Source organism: Cloeon dipterum, chromosome 2, assembly GCF_949628265.1.
Source record: "Cloeon dipterum chromosome 2, ieCloDipt1.1, whole genome shotgun sequence".
Taxonomy (NCBI): Eukaryota; Metazoa; Arthropoda; class Insecta; order Ephemeroptera; family Baetidae; genus Cloeon; species Cloeon dipterum.
This window is the reverse complement of record NC_088787.1, coordinates 29,594,971-29,611,295: the sequence shown is the minus strand read 5'-3', so window position 1 is coordinate 29,611,295 and position 16,325 is coordinate 29,594,971. Positions and strand designations below refer to the sequence as shown.

Sequence of the window (16,325 nt, the reverse complement as noted above, 5' to 3'; positions counted from 1 at the left end):
GTTTCAATAATAATATATTTTCGACTGCATTATTTTAAATCATTAGCGATATGCAACAATAATAATGTTCAATAATTATTGTGTGGAGCACTATAATGGTACAGCAATCGGTTTAGCAACTTGTATAAATATAAACTCAAACAATTTGACGTCATTTCGAACTTCTGAGAACGAAAAAGTATTTAATCGACCGGCTGAAAGGTGTTCCGGGCATCTATTCCTTCCTTTTAGCAATGAAATCGGGCATCAAATCTAAATCACCCTGGCGGATATTCAAGGAGCCGATCTTGAACTTGGCAAATTGGTTCCCATTGCACGTGGTGTGTGCTGTATATAATGAAAAGAAGAATGGCTCGATTTGCATGAGCTTTTGGCCGATGCCGGCAATTGTGTGATGATACAAACCTTGAGCGAGAGGAGGGCGAAGAGGCGCAATTCGCACGCGTTCCTTTCGCGTCCCAGCTGAGCTAGTTTTCGGATGAGCATCGTGGCCTCTGCGCAGGGTCGCTCCTGACCCTGGCGAACCTATTGGACAAAATCTCGTGTCACAGCTATATGAAGTTCGATTGGTGCATTAAATAGTGTTTGTTATCGCCGTGTGGCATGCATTATATGGTGATGGCGGATTGCAACAGACAAGGTCGGCTGGCTGAATTCATAGGGCTCATTATTCTTCGTTTGCTTCTGCCGCTTTTTATCCGCGAGGGCCCATTGTCAATTGTCGTCGTCTCTCTCTCTACTCTCTGAGTGTTATCGCGCGCGCTTTTAATATGCAAATTGCCACGCCTGCTTTTTATACAATCACTGGGCTAGATCGCACTCGCCGGATGCCGTAGCTAATCGAATTTCGTTTGCATATATTTAAGAGGATTAATACTAAAATTTATTTGAAAGGTTCTCATTTTTAGATTGCTATCTGGATTAACAGAGACTTTGACTGATCATTTTTCCAATCATCATATCGTTCTGACCGCAGCGAATTGGCTTCGTTGCATTGCAAAGAAAAATTTCCTATTGTAGCATCACTCCATTCTGACAATAGTAAAGTATTCAGGTTGACGTCAGCCTCTCTTTGAGACTCGTGATGTAAAATATTTAATGCGGCAAATTTTGTCAAAAATGTCCTGCGGACTTCTTTTTCAATATGACATAATATAGATCGACCAATTCTCCGCGGCATGAACGATACGGAATGGGACTATAAAATGAGCACCAATTTTGCAATACAATCCAACCAAACTAAAAAAATCGCCACGTAAATAACCAAATCAGCCACCTTAGAGCGTCTAAATCAGCTTTAAATTCTTGGCATATCCAACTTTTGGCTTGAACTTGATGTTTTGTTTACTAGGATAAATAATTCTTTGATTGAAAATTTAGCACATTATATTTTTTCAAAAAACAACACTCCAAATAAAAATAATCAATAAATTGTTTAACAGTGTTGTCAATGAAGGTAGATGCACTTGAGGATGCCATAATTTTTCATTTGAAAGTAAATGTAGCTTCCTCGGTTTATAACGAGCTGTTTACTTTACCGTGTTTGTACAGAAATTTCCTGCTTAACTAGTTGTGGCCCAAATTCATAAGCTTCCTTAGCCCACAGAACAGTAAGTAGTATTCAAATTGCAATTAAATATGGTAAGAGAAATAACGCTGATTTCCCATTCCGATTCTGTATAAAAACAAATTCAAATTTTGATAAACTATCAAAAATGTAAGTTTTAGATGGATTAGCTGTATTGCAAAATTCGCCTCTGGTGTGATAATTTTCAAGAAAATAAAACACCTTGAAATTTAATATTTTTTATTGTCAAATCTCATCCTGAAATAGCCAATAAAACGTGAGATTTTTACGGAAGCAAACACTACGAATTGACCCAAAACGTCTAAACCGTCCAACAATTCATCCAAAACTTGACCTTTTATAAACCGAAAATTTGTTTCTCTTTCCTCTGGATTGATGATTAAATTTTATTTTAAGGACATCAAATGATTCACATTTGAAACATAGTTGATGATTTAGCTGAAATTTGATTCTTTTCTTCTTCGAGAAACCTCTTGGTACTCGATATCAAGCATAAAGCGCTCTTGCATGCGAGAATCACGTTTCTTTTTCGGCCGCGAACTAACATAGAAGCGCTCGATTTAAATTAAAATATGGCTTGCCAAAATTTGAAAAATTGTGATCATTCGCTTTGTTTGTCTTGTCATGTTGCGCCGCAAATTAAAATCTGATTTTATTGTAATATTTCCAAGGGATGTCAATTATTTAAGTCGTCATTCAACTGGATCAAATCTAACGCGACATTGTCATCCGTGGGTGTCGATAATTTTTACGCTCACCATTTTGCCCTTGGAGCTGGTGGAGGTGGCGTTGGACGGCCTCTTGGGGGCGGTGGCTGCCGGGGGCGCCGTCGTCGGCGCCATGTGCGTTCGTTTCGGTTCGGTTTGGTGTCGACGCGCGTGTGTCTTTTGTCCAGCGTCCGATTGCTGACTGAGGCTGGCGTTGAGGCGCATAGTTCAGTGGCAAGGCCGACGACGAAAAGAGGGAACGAACAGAGTCGTCGCCGCCGCGAGAGCTCCGTCGCGTACTCGACATGGGCCGTTGAGCAACGTGTCGTCCGTCAGATAAGCACACGACAACAACAAAGAGCCTCAGCTACCTCTCATTGGCCGCACGGACTGCAGTCCTTTGCACCTGCGACCTCAATGTACTACCTGACCCGCAACTACGCTGACCCCTATATTTGCGCTCTTATTCTCTCATGTGACCTGTTTGCTGACGATGATTGAATCTGTCCTCTGTAATGCGAGCGGCTCAATCTTGAGGAGGCATCGGTGACGTGCAGATCGCCAGCTCGGTTTATTTTAACGCCGCTGCAGCACCATGGTGAGTGCTTTTCAGAAAGTTCTAAAATTTAAGGAAGGTCGAACGTCAAAATCAATTGGTTTTAATTTTTAAAATTATTAATAATAATAATCTTATAATTTCTGGCGATTTAAAACAATTTTTTAAAAGGCAATTAGAGCATATATAGTATACGGGAGAAACAAAAATAAGCAAGTTTAGCTTACATGGAGATATTGGTTTTATTATAAATTTCGGATATTTCGAGAGTGTCGGCTACATGTCTGAAATGGTTATCCAGATTTCACTTATATAAAAAATTGATAAAAAAAAGGTATTAAGGTGTTCCGAACCCATTAATTAGATACATGCCGATGTGAGGATAGACTTATAAGAACTTACTTAGTTTATTTTGCAGGCGAAAATTAAACCCTAATTGTAAGTCAATTTTTATCAAAATAGTCTGGGTCTTTGAAAAAAATTGTCATTTTTGCTGACAAAAATTCGATGTAAAAGATTATTATGACAGTTTGAATTTCGTAAAATCATCAATTCGATTAAACATGAATTTTTGCAGAAATTTTGCTTCAATTAAACAAAGGGTATTTTGGTTCTCTCCGTTTTAAACACGATCAATTTGATGTGTCAAAATTTTTTACCAGAGTTAGATTATTGACATACAGAGAAATTTTGATATTTTAACAGACAATGTTTCTCCCGCATTTAGTGATTAAGTTGTTACTTTCGGCAAAAAATAGTCGGCTGCAGAAGGCTTTTGGTCCAAAGAGTCAATTTTAACATGCTGTTTTTTAATCAGAATTCCAAGAAATGACTAAAATTCCCTAGTTATTAGTTCCAGAATAAGAAAAATGTTCAAACCTTCTTTACAGATGAAGATATTTTACACATTATTTGATATTTTTTCACTAATTTCTTACACGGCAAATAAAGCACTTCCTGCCGATATCATTATTTTAAAAATGAGAGGGAATATATGTACTTACCTGGTTTATAATACTATTTGAATAAAGTGTTAGCGTTTAAATGTCCTTGTTTGCAGAAAATGCTTTTTCGTAACAACAAATGAAGATATTTAAAAGGTTGCAGAAATCTCATGGGACTTTGGCAAGACTCGATTATATTTACTTCAAAATATCTGCAATGTGCTAATTAGGTAGTTTCACCTTCAGGAGCTGATGACGATGACTTCATGCAGCAAAATAGCGCGGCAATAATTTGCTAAACTTCTGGGGTGATTGTGATGACTAGACAGTTGATAAGTTAAAACTCTTGTTTCCTGTAATAAGTGGGTACAAAAATATAATCTTTGGCTCTCTACATGAGTGGTGTTTTAGATAAGATGAGCATTTTGGCCAAATGGTTTATTGTACTCATCCTCTAAGAGCAACAGTAAAAAGACAAAACGCACTTTAATTTGGACGCGTGACAGATGTCACATCGAAAATTATTTATTTAGTTTCTTCTAAATAGCATTTAAAGCAAAAATTGATTTTAGAATGGCAAACTTTCAGCCCAAACCAATCCACTAAATTAATTCATGGTCAAGGATTTTTTTATTTTTAATTTGGGCGTTTGAGAAATAAACTTGAGGGGACAGAAAAAAATGATTAAGCCTTTCGCACCCTGTAGAGCAATATTTTATCGTTTTGTGTTCTTGGCAGGTAGAAATGCGAGTTTGAAGGGGAAAACGACGCAGCACGCCAGCTGTTGTCGCCGGTCGTGTTTTCCCGGTGGCTGACGACGCAGGAAAACTGTCGTGAGTGTTGCGCCGCGTGAGCAGCAGTGGCGCGTCCGCCCTTTTGTATTATTATTAGTTTGCCCGAGCCTACAGCCCATGGTTGTTGTCCGGCGCGAACATTAGCACAAATAGGTCGTCTGCTCGCGCCCGCCTCTTGTTTATGTGTCATTAATTGGAGTGGAAATAACGCGTCTACGAGTCAATCTCTTTTGCTGTATGCACACACACGCTTGATTTTATTTTCCATCGCACGAGACAAAACACAAAAACCTGCTGCGCGCGCTCAGACGATCGATTGTAAAATGGACACAGAAAATACATTAGCTGCATTAAATTCACATGCATATATCAACAATACCGTTATTTAAAATCACTTGAAAGAGGTTGTGTGCTTTTGCTTCTTGAAAATTTATTTTGGAACCGTTGTGACAAATTTTAGCTTGCTTCACAGAAACTTCAGGTAGTAAACGTATCAACAAAAATTAAATCCATCTAATGCTATCTGGTGGTGTATAAAATATGAAAATGAGAAATGCTGCATAAAAACATTAAAAAAGCACACAGTTAGAATACGTAACAATCTTTAAATTGAGCTAAAAATAATTAAAATACAACGAATTGCAGACTTGTAGATAAACATATTGGAGTGCTGTTAACAGTCTGTTATAAAGGTAGATAGGAGTCTATTTTTGGAGTATCATCTAGAGTGAATGCGTTTTGGTTGACGTTGGCAGTCAATCTATGGAGAGTTTCCGGAAGGAACCTTCCATCCCGAAGAGCTGACTGCTGCTTTTTCCGCTTCCAGGGGCTCGGCGGCTCTCATCCGCCCTGAAAGCCTCCTCTGCATTCATCCACTCAGCGTAATCCTTTTCCATGGTGAGACGGTTCATTTCTAAAATTTCAAATATACTGAATTAAAAATACGTTATTTGAAAAAGAATAAACAAGCTGGCATTCCTTTTTCTACTGAATTTTATAATACCTATTGCAATTTTACCAAAACATGTTTTCTATTAAAAACTAAAATATAGAATATAAGAATTATTTTATAACATCTTAAAAGGATTGCAATTAAATACCCGCAAAAAAATCATCATCATAACTTTGTTCTGTTGATTTTTCAATGATAAATTTGGTTATTCATTTTCATATTGCAGGAGAAATTTGTTGTCAATAAAATGATAAAAAAGCAAGTAAAAAAGGATTTTGAGTGATTTTACCGTGAATCTTAGGAGTAGGAGGCGCGGAACCGCCGTAGTCTTCAGGCAGAATCTCCTGAGGAATGTCCTTGATGCTGTCAGCACCACCCGTGTGCAGATGAAGCTGTGATTGAGACATTTTAATATTCATCAAATGAGCGTTTGGGGAAAACAAACTTACCAGTCCCATCAGTTCGTTCTTCATGAGGGGTTTGACCAGAGCCATCACTCTGTCCATGAAGGACACGCAGTGGATAACGTGGATGGCCTTCAACCGAGCAGGGTGGGCCTCCTGCAATTTGAAATGTATAATTTTAAATTTTAAGGTTGTCTGCTTATTTTTAACAAACAAACTCCATACCACAAGATTTTTACTATGGCAGTAGTTGCAGAAATATGTTATTCAAGGTTTTTATCAGAGTATTAAGTTCTGATATTGGGTTTTAATGAACAATCACTGATCAGTAACATTGCATGACTGATATTTTAGATGTAAAGCTTATTTGCATAGGTGGAATTGTGGTTCAGTGATTTGTAAAGCAAAGCTTTTGAAATGCAACAGAAATACTCTTAAAAACAATTACCTGAATGTAGACCATGAACTTTTTTAGCGCCGGCAGTGACACCCTGGTAAGGTGTCCAATGGAGACTCCCTTCATGTCAAAAACAACGATGTAGCCAGGTGCGAGGCCATCCTCGCTGATTCTGAAGTCGGCGAACACGAAGAAGGCTTTCATCAGCTCGACGAAATTGGCCTTGCTGGGCTCTGTCTCCTTGAGCCGATATAGCAACACCCGGTTGCCACTGGGAGTTGACTTTGGTACCGCGATCATTTCCCTGTAGATGGTTTAAAATTATTAGACCAAATCCTGTATTTTTTGCAAATGTTAATATTTATAAATCACGTAGTTTTAGAACTTACGCGACATTTAATGAGTTTTTGATGTCTGCAGTCTTTGGGTCTCTTCGGGCAAAGAATTCCGGGACTCCAGCCCTTATTGTGAAGTAAGTCTCTATCGTGTTCTTCGCGCGCTCCAAACTGTACTCGCAACTGTGCAGAAACAACAGCACAAATTCATCTGGAAAATTAAATAAGTCAATTTTATGAAATTCCAAAATTAATTTTTTTTTAGATTGAACTTCGCATGCTTTATTGTTTCCTGTCCATATATACATATAAGAATCCCAAAGCGTATTTTAATTACATTTTATGGTCCTTGGTGCTCAAAACAGCTGAATTTGACATGTTTATTTTGAAAGCATATAAGCAATAAAAATTACGCACATTTAACTGAGAAAAATTAGCACAATTTTTGGTTGGGGAGTAACGGGGTTCAAAGAGTTTGTCACTTTTGCATTTTTTTTAATGTGCTCAGCAAGGAGCGCAATCTGTCGTTTCTAACGGTGGATACTCTATTCAGAGTAATCTCTTATATGTATAATTATTTTCTTCAATCCTTCACTTTTGCAACATTCTGCTTTAGTTTTTCTTATTCAATTTATTTTCTTAACATTAATTAATAAAAAAGAGCCACATTGAAATTAAAATAGCTTATCAACTTTTTAATATGTATTTTCCACTCTGAAAGACACTCACCTGATATGGTAGGTAGGTGTTTCTGGTGGGTCATCCACTTCTGGATATGTTGGACATCTTCCTTGTGTTTCTTGAGCACAAGCTGGAACTCGTTGCTGAGACCCCGGAGAAAGGGTATAATTTTCTGACTCTGCTTCCCCTGCAAAAACAATAACACCATTTTTTATTTACACAAAATCAATAAATATTTGAAGACCGGTGTTTGCAACATTCAAGCAGCAATTTCTGCTGCGGAAACCACATATAATTACACATTCTGTCACTTAAGCAAAAAAGGCTGGTTCCGCGCTCTGGCTTGCTCACCACACGGATCCAAAAATGCGTAACGCGTTGGTTGATTCGGTTGTGAAACGTGAGCAAGCTATTTGATAACACGCGTAATATTACAGCGGCGGTCGAGTCAGCAAGCAGGCCAGGAAAACTTTCTAGGTCTAGCCAGAGGCGCGCGACCGCGGCCCGTGAGCGGCGTGAGCGCCGAAAATTATTAAAGCGACCGCACGTGAAACAGATTTGCGGGACTGCATTTTTTACACTTCTACTTATGGCGAACTGGTTTCGCGTCCTTGCATACACTGACACGTGGAAAACTTTCAACTGGATTTTAGCATACAGTAAATATATGTCCTTCACCTCAAAATGAAAAAGTTGGCTCCAGCTTTGGAATTTCCGGAATTTCAATATTTGTAACAAATTTCAATATATTTCATGAACATTTTTCTCAAAAGCAAATGAAAGGGACGGTGTTTTGTATCGTGAATCTCTTTATTTAAATTATTTCGAGCTCATTATGTTGCTTAAAATTTCCTAGACATTGTTTTAAAACGCATACGGAATTTATTTGTTTATGATAAATATTTTGGTCGCTATAATGTTGCTTTAGACATCAAGAAAAATGTTCACCAGTGCGGATAAAATAAAACTCTGTCTTTTTCACTTGCCTTTATCCAGATTGATTTTTTTTCGAGTAGATACAAGGGTGTAGACAATCAATATGACAAAACATAAATTAACTATTTATTATCATAGGAAGTATGTATATGTGATTCGACGCGGCATCTACTATAATTCACGGTGTTGCTTAATTGATTGCACAAATGTCATTTCTCATAGCTTTCTCATTCAATGACGTTCTATTCTAACAAGCTGATGTTTCAACTTTACACCAAGGTTTAATTAATAAATCGGTATTTTTTTGTTCAGATCTTATATAAAATGTTATAATGACAAAAAACGTTGCTTCTGTTGAAATGACATATCATTTCACGTAATATTTGACTTGGGAATGCGTTTTTCGCTGCGTTTGCGTAAAGAAAAATCGTTTCTACCAACAAAAGCTTCTGGTTATATAGTTAACGCAGTTAATTCTTGAGAAGAAGCAATAAAACTTTTAGAAGTTATACCAGCGTGACCGCCGCCGAGAAAACCGTCTTACGAAATTTAATTATACAGCAGAAGCTCAACAATGGCAATCAACCTAGTGTTAAGATTTCGTGCGGAGTGTTAGATTGGTATAAATGGATTGTCATCAAAGTTTACTTGCTCCCTGCTCAAAAAGAGTCAAGAGAAAGCATTGCAACGCATGTTTAGCGTATCCATTTATTATGGATTATTATTTGCACGCTGCGCCTGGAATCAAAAGTTGTGTTATGACTTACAATGAGCTCTATTGAAGTGTACTACGGTGAAGTTGTTGCAATCGAATAGTTGAATCACACAAATAAAATAAATTGCATCACACAAGTAATTTTATTATTTCCTGAAGGGTTCAAGCTACAGTCCAAAATATGTATTATTAAAAGTGCCGTCAATTGTTTAATGATTTACGTCAAGATGAAGTTATTATCCAAAATACACAGCTTTTACTCAGTGGTAATTTTCAAGGAAACTCTCATGAAATTAGGAGAGCGCCGAATTAGAAACTAAACAACCATTAAAATTGCACGTGGTCCAATTTACTAACCAAACAGCTTTAATTATAAGCATGAATTTTCTGCAAGGTGAATAAGTGTTTTCTGCGCCGGTTACAAAATGTACGTGCGTTTCGAAAGATGTCTCACTTGCTAATTAAAAGTGTGAAAATTATTTTATGCATTCTATTGTGTCAATCGCAGTCGAGTTTCTAAATCAAGATGCAGCAGCACAATTGCAAGTTATTTATCCTTTCGCGATCTGCAAGTCATCGCATCAAAAACCTTTGATTGCAGACATGACGAAGTGACTCTTTGAAACGAATTTAAATCCGTGCTGGATATGAAAGTTCAGCTGATATTGTGTGTAAGTTTCTATTGTGTCAAGGGAAAAAAAATCTTTTAAATGAGATTTTAAATGCATTCCAATTTAGGCATAACGCAACAAGACAGAGTCACACGATCCAAACACGCGAAGCTATTTTTTTAATTGTTAGTTTTGGATAGGCAGAAGCAATTTTTCTATTTATTGTTAAAATTTTCAATTTTTTATGCTAAGTACCTGAAGGGAAAGTCTTCTTTTGTAAAAACAGAAGAGAAGAATTTTTCTCAAATCTTTAAATAAAATATTTCTAGTTCATATTTATAATCAGAACTTTATAGAAATGGTTCTGTGCATTCCGGGCAGTTGACAAATTAGGGTAATTGAATTGGCGAAATAAGTGGCAGTGGCTTAAAATGCAACTTTAATCAGATCTAATTTTTAGAATGTATCTGTTTCACTCGGTGGTTATGGATATGGATTGGCCCACAAATTTTCTCAGTCATAAAAAAGCAATAAACTTCGCCATGACTCTTTTGAAAGGTATAGTTATTGGGCTGCTATATTCAGAGCGAAATAAAAATGAACGTCAGTGTTATTCAACGTATTCTCGGCGGCAAAAAGTCGAGAAATCGAGCTTCGTTAGCGCGCCTTAATGCGGATAATTCGCAGTGTCGCCGCGGCGCGTACGTGCACGTGGACTTTCAGTTGCCTTTCGCCTCTTCAGCCGCGAGAAACTTTCGCTTTTCTCTCTGGCCGGCAGACGATGGACCGCATCAGCATATTTTTCGCAAGAATAGTCATTTCTCAAAACAAACACACTTCATTATAGAGATGCCAAATAAATATTTACGCGGCGTCGTAAAAAGAGTTGACGTTCAAACAGAAGATTTTAACGAGGGCAAATTTGCTCTTTTGCGGCAGCACGCTAATGGAGCGATCGAGGAACACACAAAACTATTCGTACTTCCGAATTCAAGAAAGGAAGTTATGATAACGGCAAGCCGTCACTTGAGAGGCAATTAATTTCGCTGCGCCTTTGTTTTCACACAAGATTAATGAGCCATTATGCTCTCTCTATGATTCACGCACAATATATGAAAGTATGACCTATTACACTAATTGTGATGGTATTTTTCTAGCAGGTGTCATAATAACGTTTTGATTTAGTATTAATTAAGATATAAATATTTGCAGATTGCTACTGGCAAGAAAACTGGGATTAATTAAGATGTAGGCCAATTGCAAGAACCCGTTAGCCGCTCAGGAGGCATGAATTTTTATAAAAAATTTTATCATTCACGCTGTGACGACGCCTGCAAAGTCGAGAGCAGGTTCCGACCTTGCAAGCGACGTCACCGGTGGTCAGTAAGAATCAGGTCATCCGGAGCAACAAAGGACGCTGCACTCTTGCACCTTTTACTCGGAATCACACACACACTGCGCTCTCTCCTGGAGAAGTGCAGCGAACTCTAATCGCGTTTCGTACTCACCGGGGAAGCGCTCATGTTGGCTGCTGATGGGTGACTGCCTGCGAAAATGCACCTGAGAGCATTCGAGCGCCGGAGCAGCGCGGCACCTTGCTCTCGCTCCCTTCCTCTCCTCGCGCTGCGGCTAAATCAATTCCACTACCACTCTCGCTCGTAATGTTTTGATAAATTGAGTGAGGTGGGCAAATCGAGTTGCTGCCTGTGCGTCTCAATGTGAGAGGCCTCAAGCGTGCGTCGTTGAGGCGGACAACTCGATTCCACCTGATGAAATGTTAAATTTATTTGGCTCCCGCTGGACCAGTTTGGTACACGTGTGTGGCTTGAAAACACTATTTACATTGCTGTCAAAATATAAACTTGACTTTGATTCATTCGTTTCGCTTGTTTCAATAATTAAGTAGAGTTGTTAATATAATCATGTTTACCCTCTCCAATCGTACACCAATAATAAGATGGAGCTGTTCAATGATAAACAAAATAGTCTAAGAAAACGCAGATTTATTGTTTACATTCATATATTTATTTGTATATATACAACGGTACAAAAAGTGAAGCTCCTTCATTCCTGCCCGCATATTTACAAATTTAGTTACACACAAAAAATTAATTATAATATAGTGCTCCTTATACCAAAACTTAAATCACAAAATATAATAAAGCATTGCCATTTCATCTCAATTTTCAAAGAAAAATTAATTCACATATTTACCATAATTTAGCTCATCTCCAACCCTTCAACAAATAAAATGGCATATAATATTATAATTTATCTTCCTAAATTTCAATGCTTCAAAATTGAAAACGGTGCATTTTTTATTTAAGCTAACAACAAGCAAAATTAATTTGTCAACAAAAACGATATATTTAAAATACATAAGGTTCATTCCACTTGGGAAGGGTCAATCGATTTGAACGAAACATAAATTGCTTCTAAGAAGGCGATCAACCGAAAGTTTTATTAATGGTGATCTTATTGTAAGGGGAGGCCTGAATTTATTCCCACGAATATTGAGACAACGGTCTTTTCTAAAAGAAGATCACATTTGGATCTAACCTCATCTGCAAATTCCTGCTTGCTCATATTTTTAGCCAAGGCTACAAGATTCTGGAGGTCAAATTCACTGGCCAACTGCATAAACTGGTTCGGTCGCAATGTAAGCTGATAATGAGTAAAAGCGCGGTCCAATTCTAAAACAGATAAATATGATTTTTATGTTTACAATCAAACAAAAAGTAAATAAATTCAGAGCATTCAAAACACGATAAATAGCTCAATTGAGAGCAATCAAATATTTCAGTATTGAACTATTCTGAAACGTGGAACAATAAGAAACGGTATTATAAATTTGTACTGAGGCAAATACACACCTTTTGCATTGGAATATACAGCCTTGTATCGCAAGTAATCAGAGAGGAAGAAGGTGTACGGTTGGTAATCACTTTTTTTGCCCATGTCGCGGAAGATCACACGAAGTGACGAAACGTCGACGGCTGAGTCGTGCAGCTCTACCTGCACACTTCCTAAGAAATGCTCTAAAAGGGTTGAAAGTTTATGGTTTTTTGGACCATCTGGAGCCGACTTTGGCAACAATTTGCGGGCGGCTGAGACGGTATCCAAAAAACCAATGCATGCGTTTGCAAAGCGCTCAAGAAGCGGTGCATCTTCTAATAAGGCGTGCCGTAGGAATCCCATGTCAAAATGTGCGTTGTGTGCCACAATTGTTACCTAAAGGGAAAATTCATTAATATTCTATTGAACATATTTTTCATCATTTAAGTACATTATTTTTACTTTTTTTGAAGAGATTCTAGATAAATATAGAATTGCATAGGCTTAATAAAATTAAATGCATTAATTGTAGTTAAAGTAATTATTTGATAAGGTAAAAATGACAGGTACTCACCTTAGTTTCAAAGGATTCGCAAAAAGTAACAAATTCTTCCAGAGCGTCCGATTGATTAACTGCTGGCAACTCTTCGCCTGCATTTAATCCCGAATAGCCCTTATAGACATTTCCGTTACAGAAGACGAGACCATTTGTTGAATTATGTTCAGGTTTATTTCTTCCGTGGAATCGAGGTTTAACATAGAAGTTCAGCGCCTCACTGTCTGTTTCAGCTGACAGCTGGACGATTTCCTCGCTGTCCACCCCCAAGCCAGTTGTTTCCAAGTCAAAAAACACAAGCTTAGAAGAACTGTAGTCATCCAAAGGGATAGTTTTGACGGATTTGCGAAGAGGTGGGAACTTCATCTTTTTTCTTGTTTGCAAAATCTAGAGTTGAACATAAACGTAAGCGGACTTAGTATTTATTTTATCTTATACACAACTTAATTTTTATAACAGCAGAAATAATCAACAGAGTTAAGAAAAACTTGATTTATGATCACTTAAATTTGAATTTAATTGGATTGAATCTGATGGGAAACAAATCAATTCATGAATTATATGGTTTGACTTTTTTCCATTGCATAAAATTTTTTCGAAATCATTTCCTCAACCTTGGAAATGTACTTTCACGACATTAATAAATGCATTGAAAGATTTGCCCACGCAATCTGAAAAAAATGATCGAAATTTTCTCACCTGCAGCTCAGTTCAATTCGAAATTCTTAAATCACTACTTTCTCCTAAATTTCGGGGCACGCACGCACTAGATGGCTCTTTGTCGAAGGAAAATGAAAATATAAAAGCCTCTTTATCTGACCGGTGATACTTATTTCTTATCGCCGGTTGTAATGTCTTTGAATTCACAAGAGATAGCTATATGGCTTGATTTCGCTTAATTATATTATCGCACAAAGATGAGCCACAGCGAATCCAAATAATCTTATTTCTGTTCAATTTAATTGTTCGTCAACCACACGGTTGCCAACTCGTAATTTCGATCACAATCCAATTTTACTGTTTAACACTCCACTGGCCCGTTTTCAATCCCACTTCAAGAAGGGAAGAGCCGAGTAGGACAATGTATGAATAATAAAATAATTGTGATTGTTATTGGTGCTACAGCTTGTGCGATAATTTTCAAGGGCATATATATAATTTCAGTGCAGGATGCAATCTTGATCCAAGGGTTTCCTTGCTGCGCTTTTAACTATAAACACAATTTATTTGTATGATCATGATCGAATCAATTAATGAGCAGTCAAATCTGTAGATTTAAGTTGAAGTCGGATGAATGAAATGGCTCAAATAATCCTACCTACTAATTAACTCTATTCAACATAATCATCAGGGGGTCTTGAAATCTGATGTTCGAACTTAACGTCACGAGTCGAATTTTATTTGAACAATATTTATTTCTTTATATGATCAATTGGGATTAAATTAGGTTCATATTTACTGTCAGAGTTTACAGCATATTGTAACATCAATTAATTGGAAAAGGAATTCAACAGTTAATTAAAATAATTATTTAAAGTCAATTTTGAAATAGATAAGTCACAATCGATTTTTCTAGAAAAAAAGCTAAAATTTCAATAGTAAAACATTTGTGGATCTTTTATACCGCAACATGAATTTTAACACCGCAAAGCTCAATCGAATTATGAAAAATGTTTGCAAAATTTGGTGCGCCCAACACCCAAATGGTATGAAAAATATTATTTGCAATTCGAATTAAGAAGAAGGACTGCAAAGGAGTACACTTTCCACGTCCGTTTACAAGATGACTTGCGCATAATTTAAACGTTATTCAAATTCTATGACTTTAAATTTCAGTAAGATTTTGTTGTGCTTGTGATAAATATGTTTTTCTTTGGAGCAAAAAAGGCTCAACGGTCTGGTTTTTGTCTGGCGTCTTAAACGCGAAAAGACGGCCACATTTGGCCCGAGCTCCTCTGCGGCCACTCGGTTGTGTTAATGGGACCTGGTGAGCTCAAAGCCCAAGGAAGTGCTGAGCAGAGGTTCTAGAAGAAAAAGAGATTATGTTGATGGCAATCAATTGTTCTTCCTGTTATCCTTTCATTTGAAATGTGTTACTAATCATTTTGTTATGAAGGCCAGCAGGGTCCAGCATTGTTTACAAGTGTAGAGGAAATTGCTTTTCTTTATATAAATGTGCGTTAGTTTTGATACATAAAATACGCGATTCTTAATTTAAACTATGATCGATTTGAAAAGCTCAAGTGACTGGTTAAATTATGCCTTGAAAGGCAATTTTTTTAATTTCTTGCGATATTAGGCTTTCTTTCTTCTAACAAGTGAAATAATTATTTTCGACCTTCATTGCGGACATCATGAACCTGTTTTCAGCCTGCAAGGATGCTAAGTAATATCCTATAGCTTTTTGCGCTAACACATCTCTCTGCTCTGGTACAGCAGCGAGAAGGCAAGGTTGCAGTTAATCAGGATTGAACAGGCGACGAAGAGCTTTTTTTAAATTTTGAGTTGAATATTAATCGAGAACTGACAAAAAATTTAAAGGGTTATCTGCATTTTAAACATTAAATAAAGTTAAAACATTATCTTACATTGTAATGATTATAGCAACTTGGTATTTATTCCTTTTTGCATGTGTATAACTTATCGGCATTATCAGCAGTCCCAACAGCTTGGCAAATCGTTACACTCAACTGCATTCCATTTGATAAGGGCGATTAGTTTTTTTTATGATTTTCATAAATTGTCGTGCAGAATCCTATAACGAGGTCCTTTTTTCGTGTTTGAATGGAATGCCAGACATTTTACGAGTCGCAAACTATATTCATATAGACTCTATAGTTTCTAGTCTCTTGGAAAGGCCGCAGGTTTGTAAGCAGACAGCAGCTCTTGCGATAACTCCTTTGCATTCGGTCGTCCAGAAATGGAAGGTTTTGTTAGCAAGCACCTAATTCATTATTCCATTACCAGTTTACGTTTACCCTTCTCCTTAGTAAGAGAGATTAATGTTCGATGTGTTGGCGGAGAGTTAATATTTCAGGTTTAGCGCAAGAAATCTAGTTTCCTGCAAGTGTAGGAGATCTAAAGTGCACATGAGTAAGGTGACCGACTGCTTTTCCTCGCGCACTCGTCCGACTTTCTCTCCATGGATGCACTCTCAATGTGCATGAAACACTTTTCAACTGCACTCACTTTGCACTAAAAATAGAAATCTGCAGTTCTTGATCTTGATAATTGTTAATTAAATTGATATTTCCTCTTTTATGGTTCAGCAAAAAATGCGTGGTAAAGTTGGGAAACATGAAGAATCAAAAACA

At 37.2% G+C, this 16,325-nt stretch overlaps 3 protein-coding genes and 1 long non-coding RNA gene across 19 annotated transcripts in view; 1 reads left to right on the top strand and 3 right to left on the bottom strand.

Annotated features, from left to right (window-relative positions):
• The window catches only part of Rbp (RIM-binding protein), a 30,015-nt gene extending 27,410 nt beyond the window's left edge, over positions 1–2,605 (bottom strand). For 6 of the 16 annotated variants that reach the window (XM_065477840.1, XM_065477843.1, XM_065477841.1 and 3 more), the window contains exons 1-2: positions 2,347–2,604; positions 406–525 (exon numbers count right to left, since the gene is read on the bottom strand). In XM_065477840.1, the coding sequence (XP_065333912.1) occupies positions 406–525; positions 2,347–2,520 (294 nt within the window). In that variant the 5' untranslated portion in view covers positions 2,521–2,604. Of the gene's footprint in view, positions 1–405; positions 526–2,346 lie in introns of those variants that run through there. The other 10 variants (XM_065477845.1, XM_065477838.1, XM_065477839.1 and 7 more) reach the window with 4 other exon arrangements.
• Positions 2,606–2,726: 121 nt separating this feature from the next.
• Positions 2,727–5,097, top strand: LOC135935487 (uncharacterized). Its single transcript, XR_010574223.1, has 2 exons — positions 2,727–2,893; positions 4,534–5,097. It is a non-coding gene; the product is annotated as an uncharacterized LOC135935487 (long non-coding RNA).
• LOC135935484 (alpha-tocopherol transfer protein-like) lies at positions 4,810–11,261 on the bottom strand. Its single transcript, XM_065477870.1, has 7 exons — positions 11,129–11,261; positions 7,407–7,545; positions 6,732–6,888; positions 6,394–6,646; positions 5,991–6,101; positions 5,831–5,933; positions 4,810–5,502 (listed from the first exon to the last, which is right to left on the bottom strand). Exons 1-7 carry the CDS (start codon positions 11,141–11,143, stop codon positions 5,345–5,347), a joined length of 936 nt encoding a protein of 311 aa, XP_065333942.1. The 5' UTR covers positions 11,144–11,261; the 3' UTR covers positions 4,810–5,344.
• A 378-nt stretch (positions 11,262–11,639) lies between these two features.
• LOC135936265 (DNA polymerase III PolC-type-like) lies at positions 11,640–13,811 on the bottom strand. Its single transcript, XM_065479022.1, has 4 exons — positions 13,711–13,811; positions 13,030–13,398; positions 12,494–12,851; positions 11,640–12,313 (listed from the first exon to the last, which is right to left on the bottom strand). Exons 2-4 carry the CDS (start codon positions 13,375–13,377, stop codon positions 12,096–12,098), a joined length of 924 nt encoding a protein of 307 aa, XP_065335094.1. The 5' UTR covers positions 13,378–13,398; positions 13,711–13,811; the 3' UTR covers positions 11,640–12,095.
• Between the last annotated feature and the right edge of the window lie 2,514 nt (positions 13,812–16,325).

Coding starts and splice junctions, on each gene's coding strand:
- LOC135936265 (XM_065479022.1), bottom strand. CDS start 13,377: ATGAAGTTCCCACCTCTTCGCAAATCCGTCAAAACTATCCCTTTGGAT. Junction 12,852..13,029: donor GCGAATCCTTTGAAACTAAG/GTGAGTACCTGT, acceptor TTTTCCCTTTAG/GTAACAATTGTGGCACACAA. Junction 12,314..12,493: donor TGTATATTCCAATGCAAAAG/GTGTGTATTTGC, acceptor TATCTGTTTTAG/AATTGGACCGCGCTTTTACT.
- LOC135935484 (XM_065477870.1), bottom strand. Junction 6,889..7,406: donor ACACCTACCTACCATATCAG/GTGAGTGTCTTT, acceptor TTAATTTTCCAG/ATGAATTTGTGCTGTTGTTT. Junction 5,934..5,990: donor AGAACGAACTGATGGGACTG/GTAAGTTTGTTT, acceptor TCTCAATCACAG/CTTCATCTGCACACGGGTGG.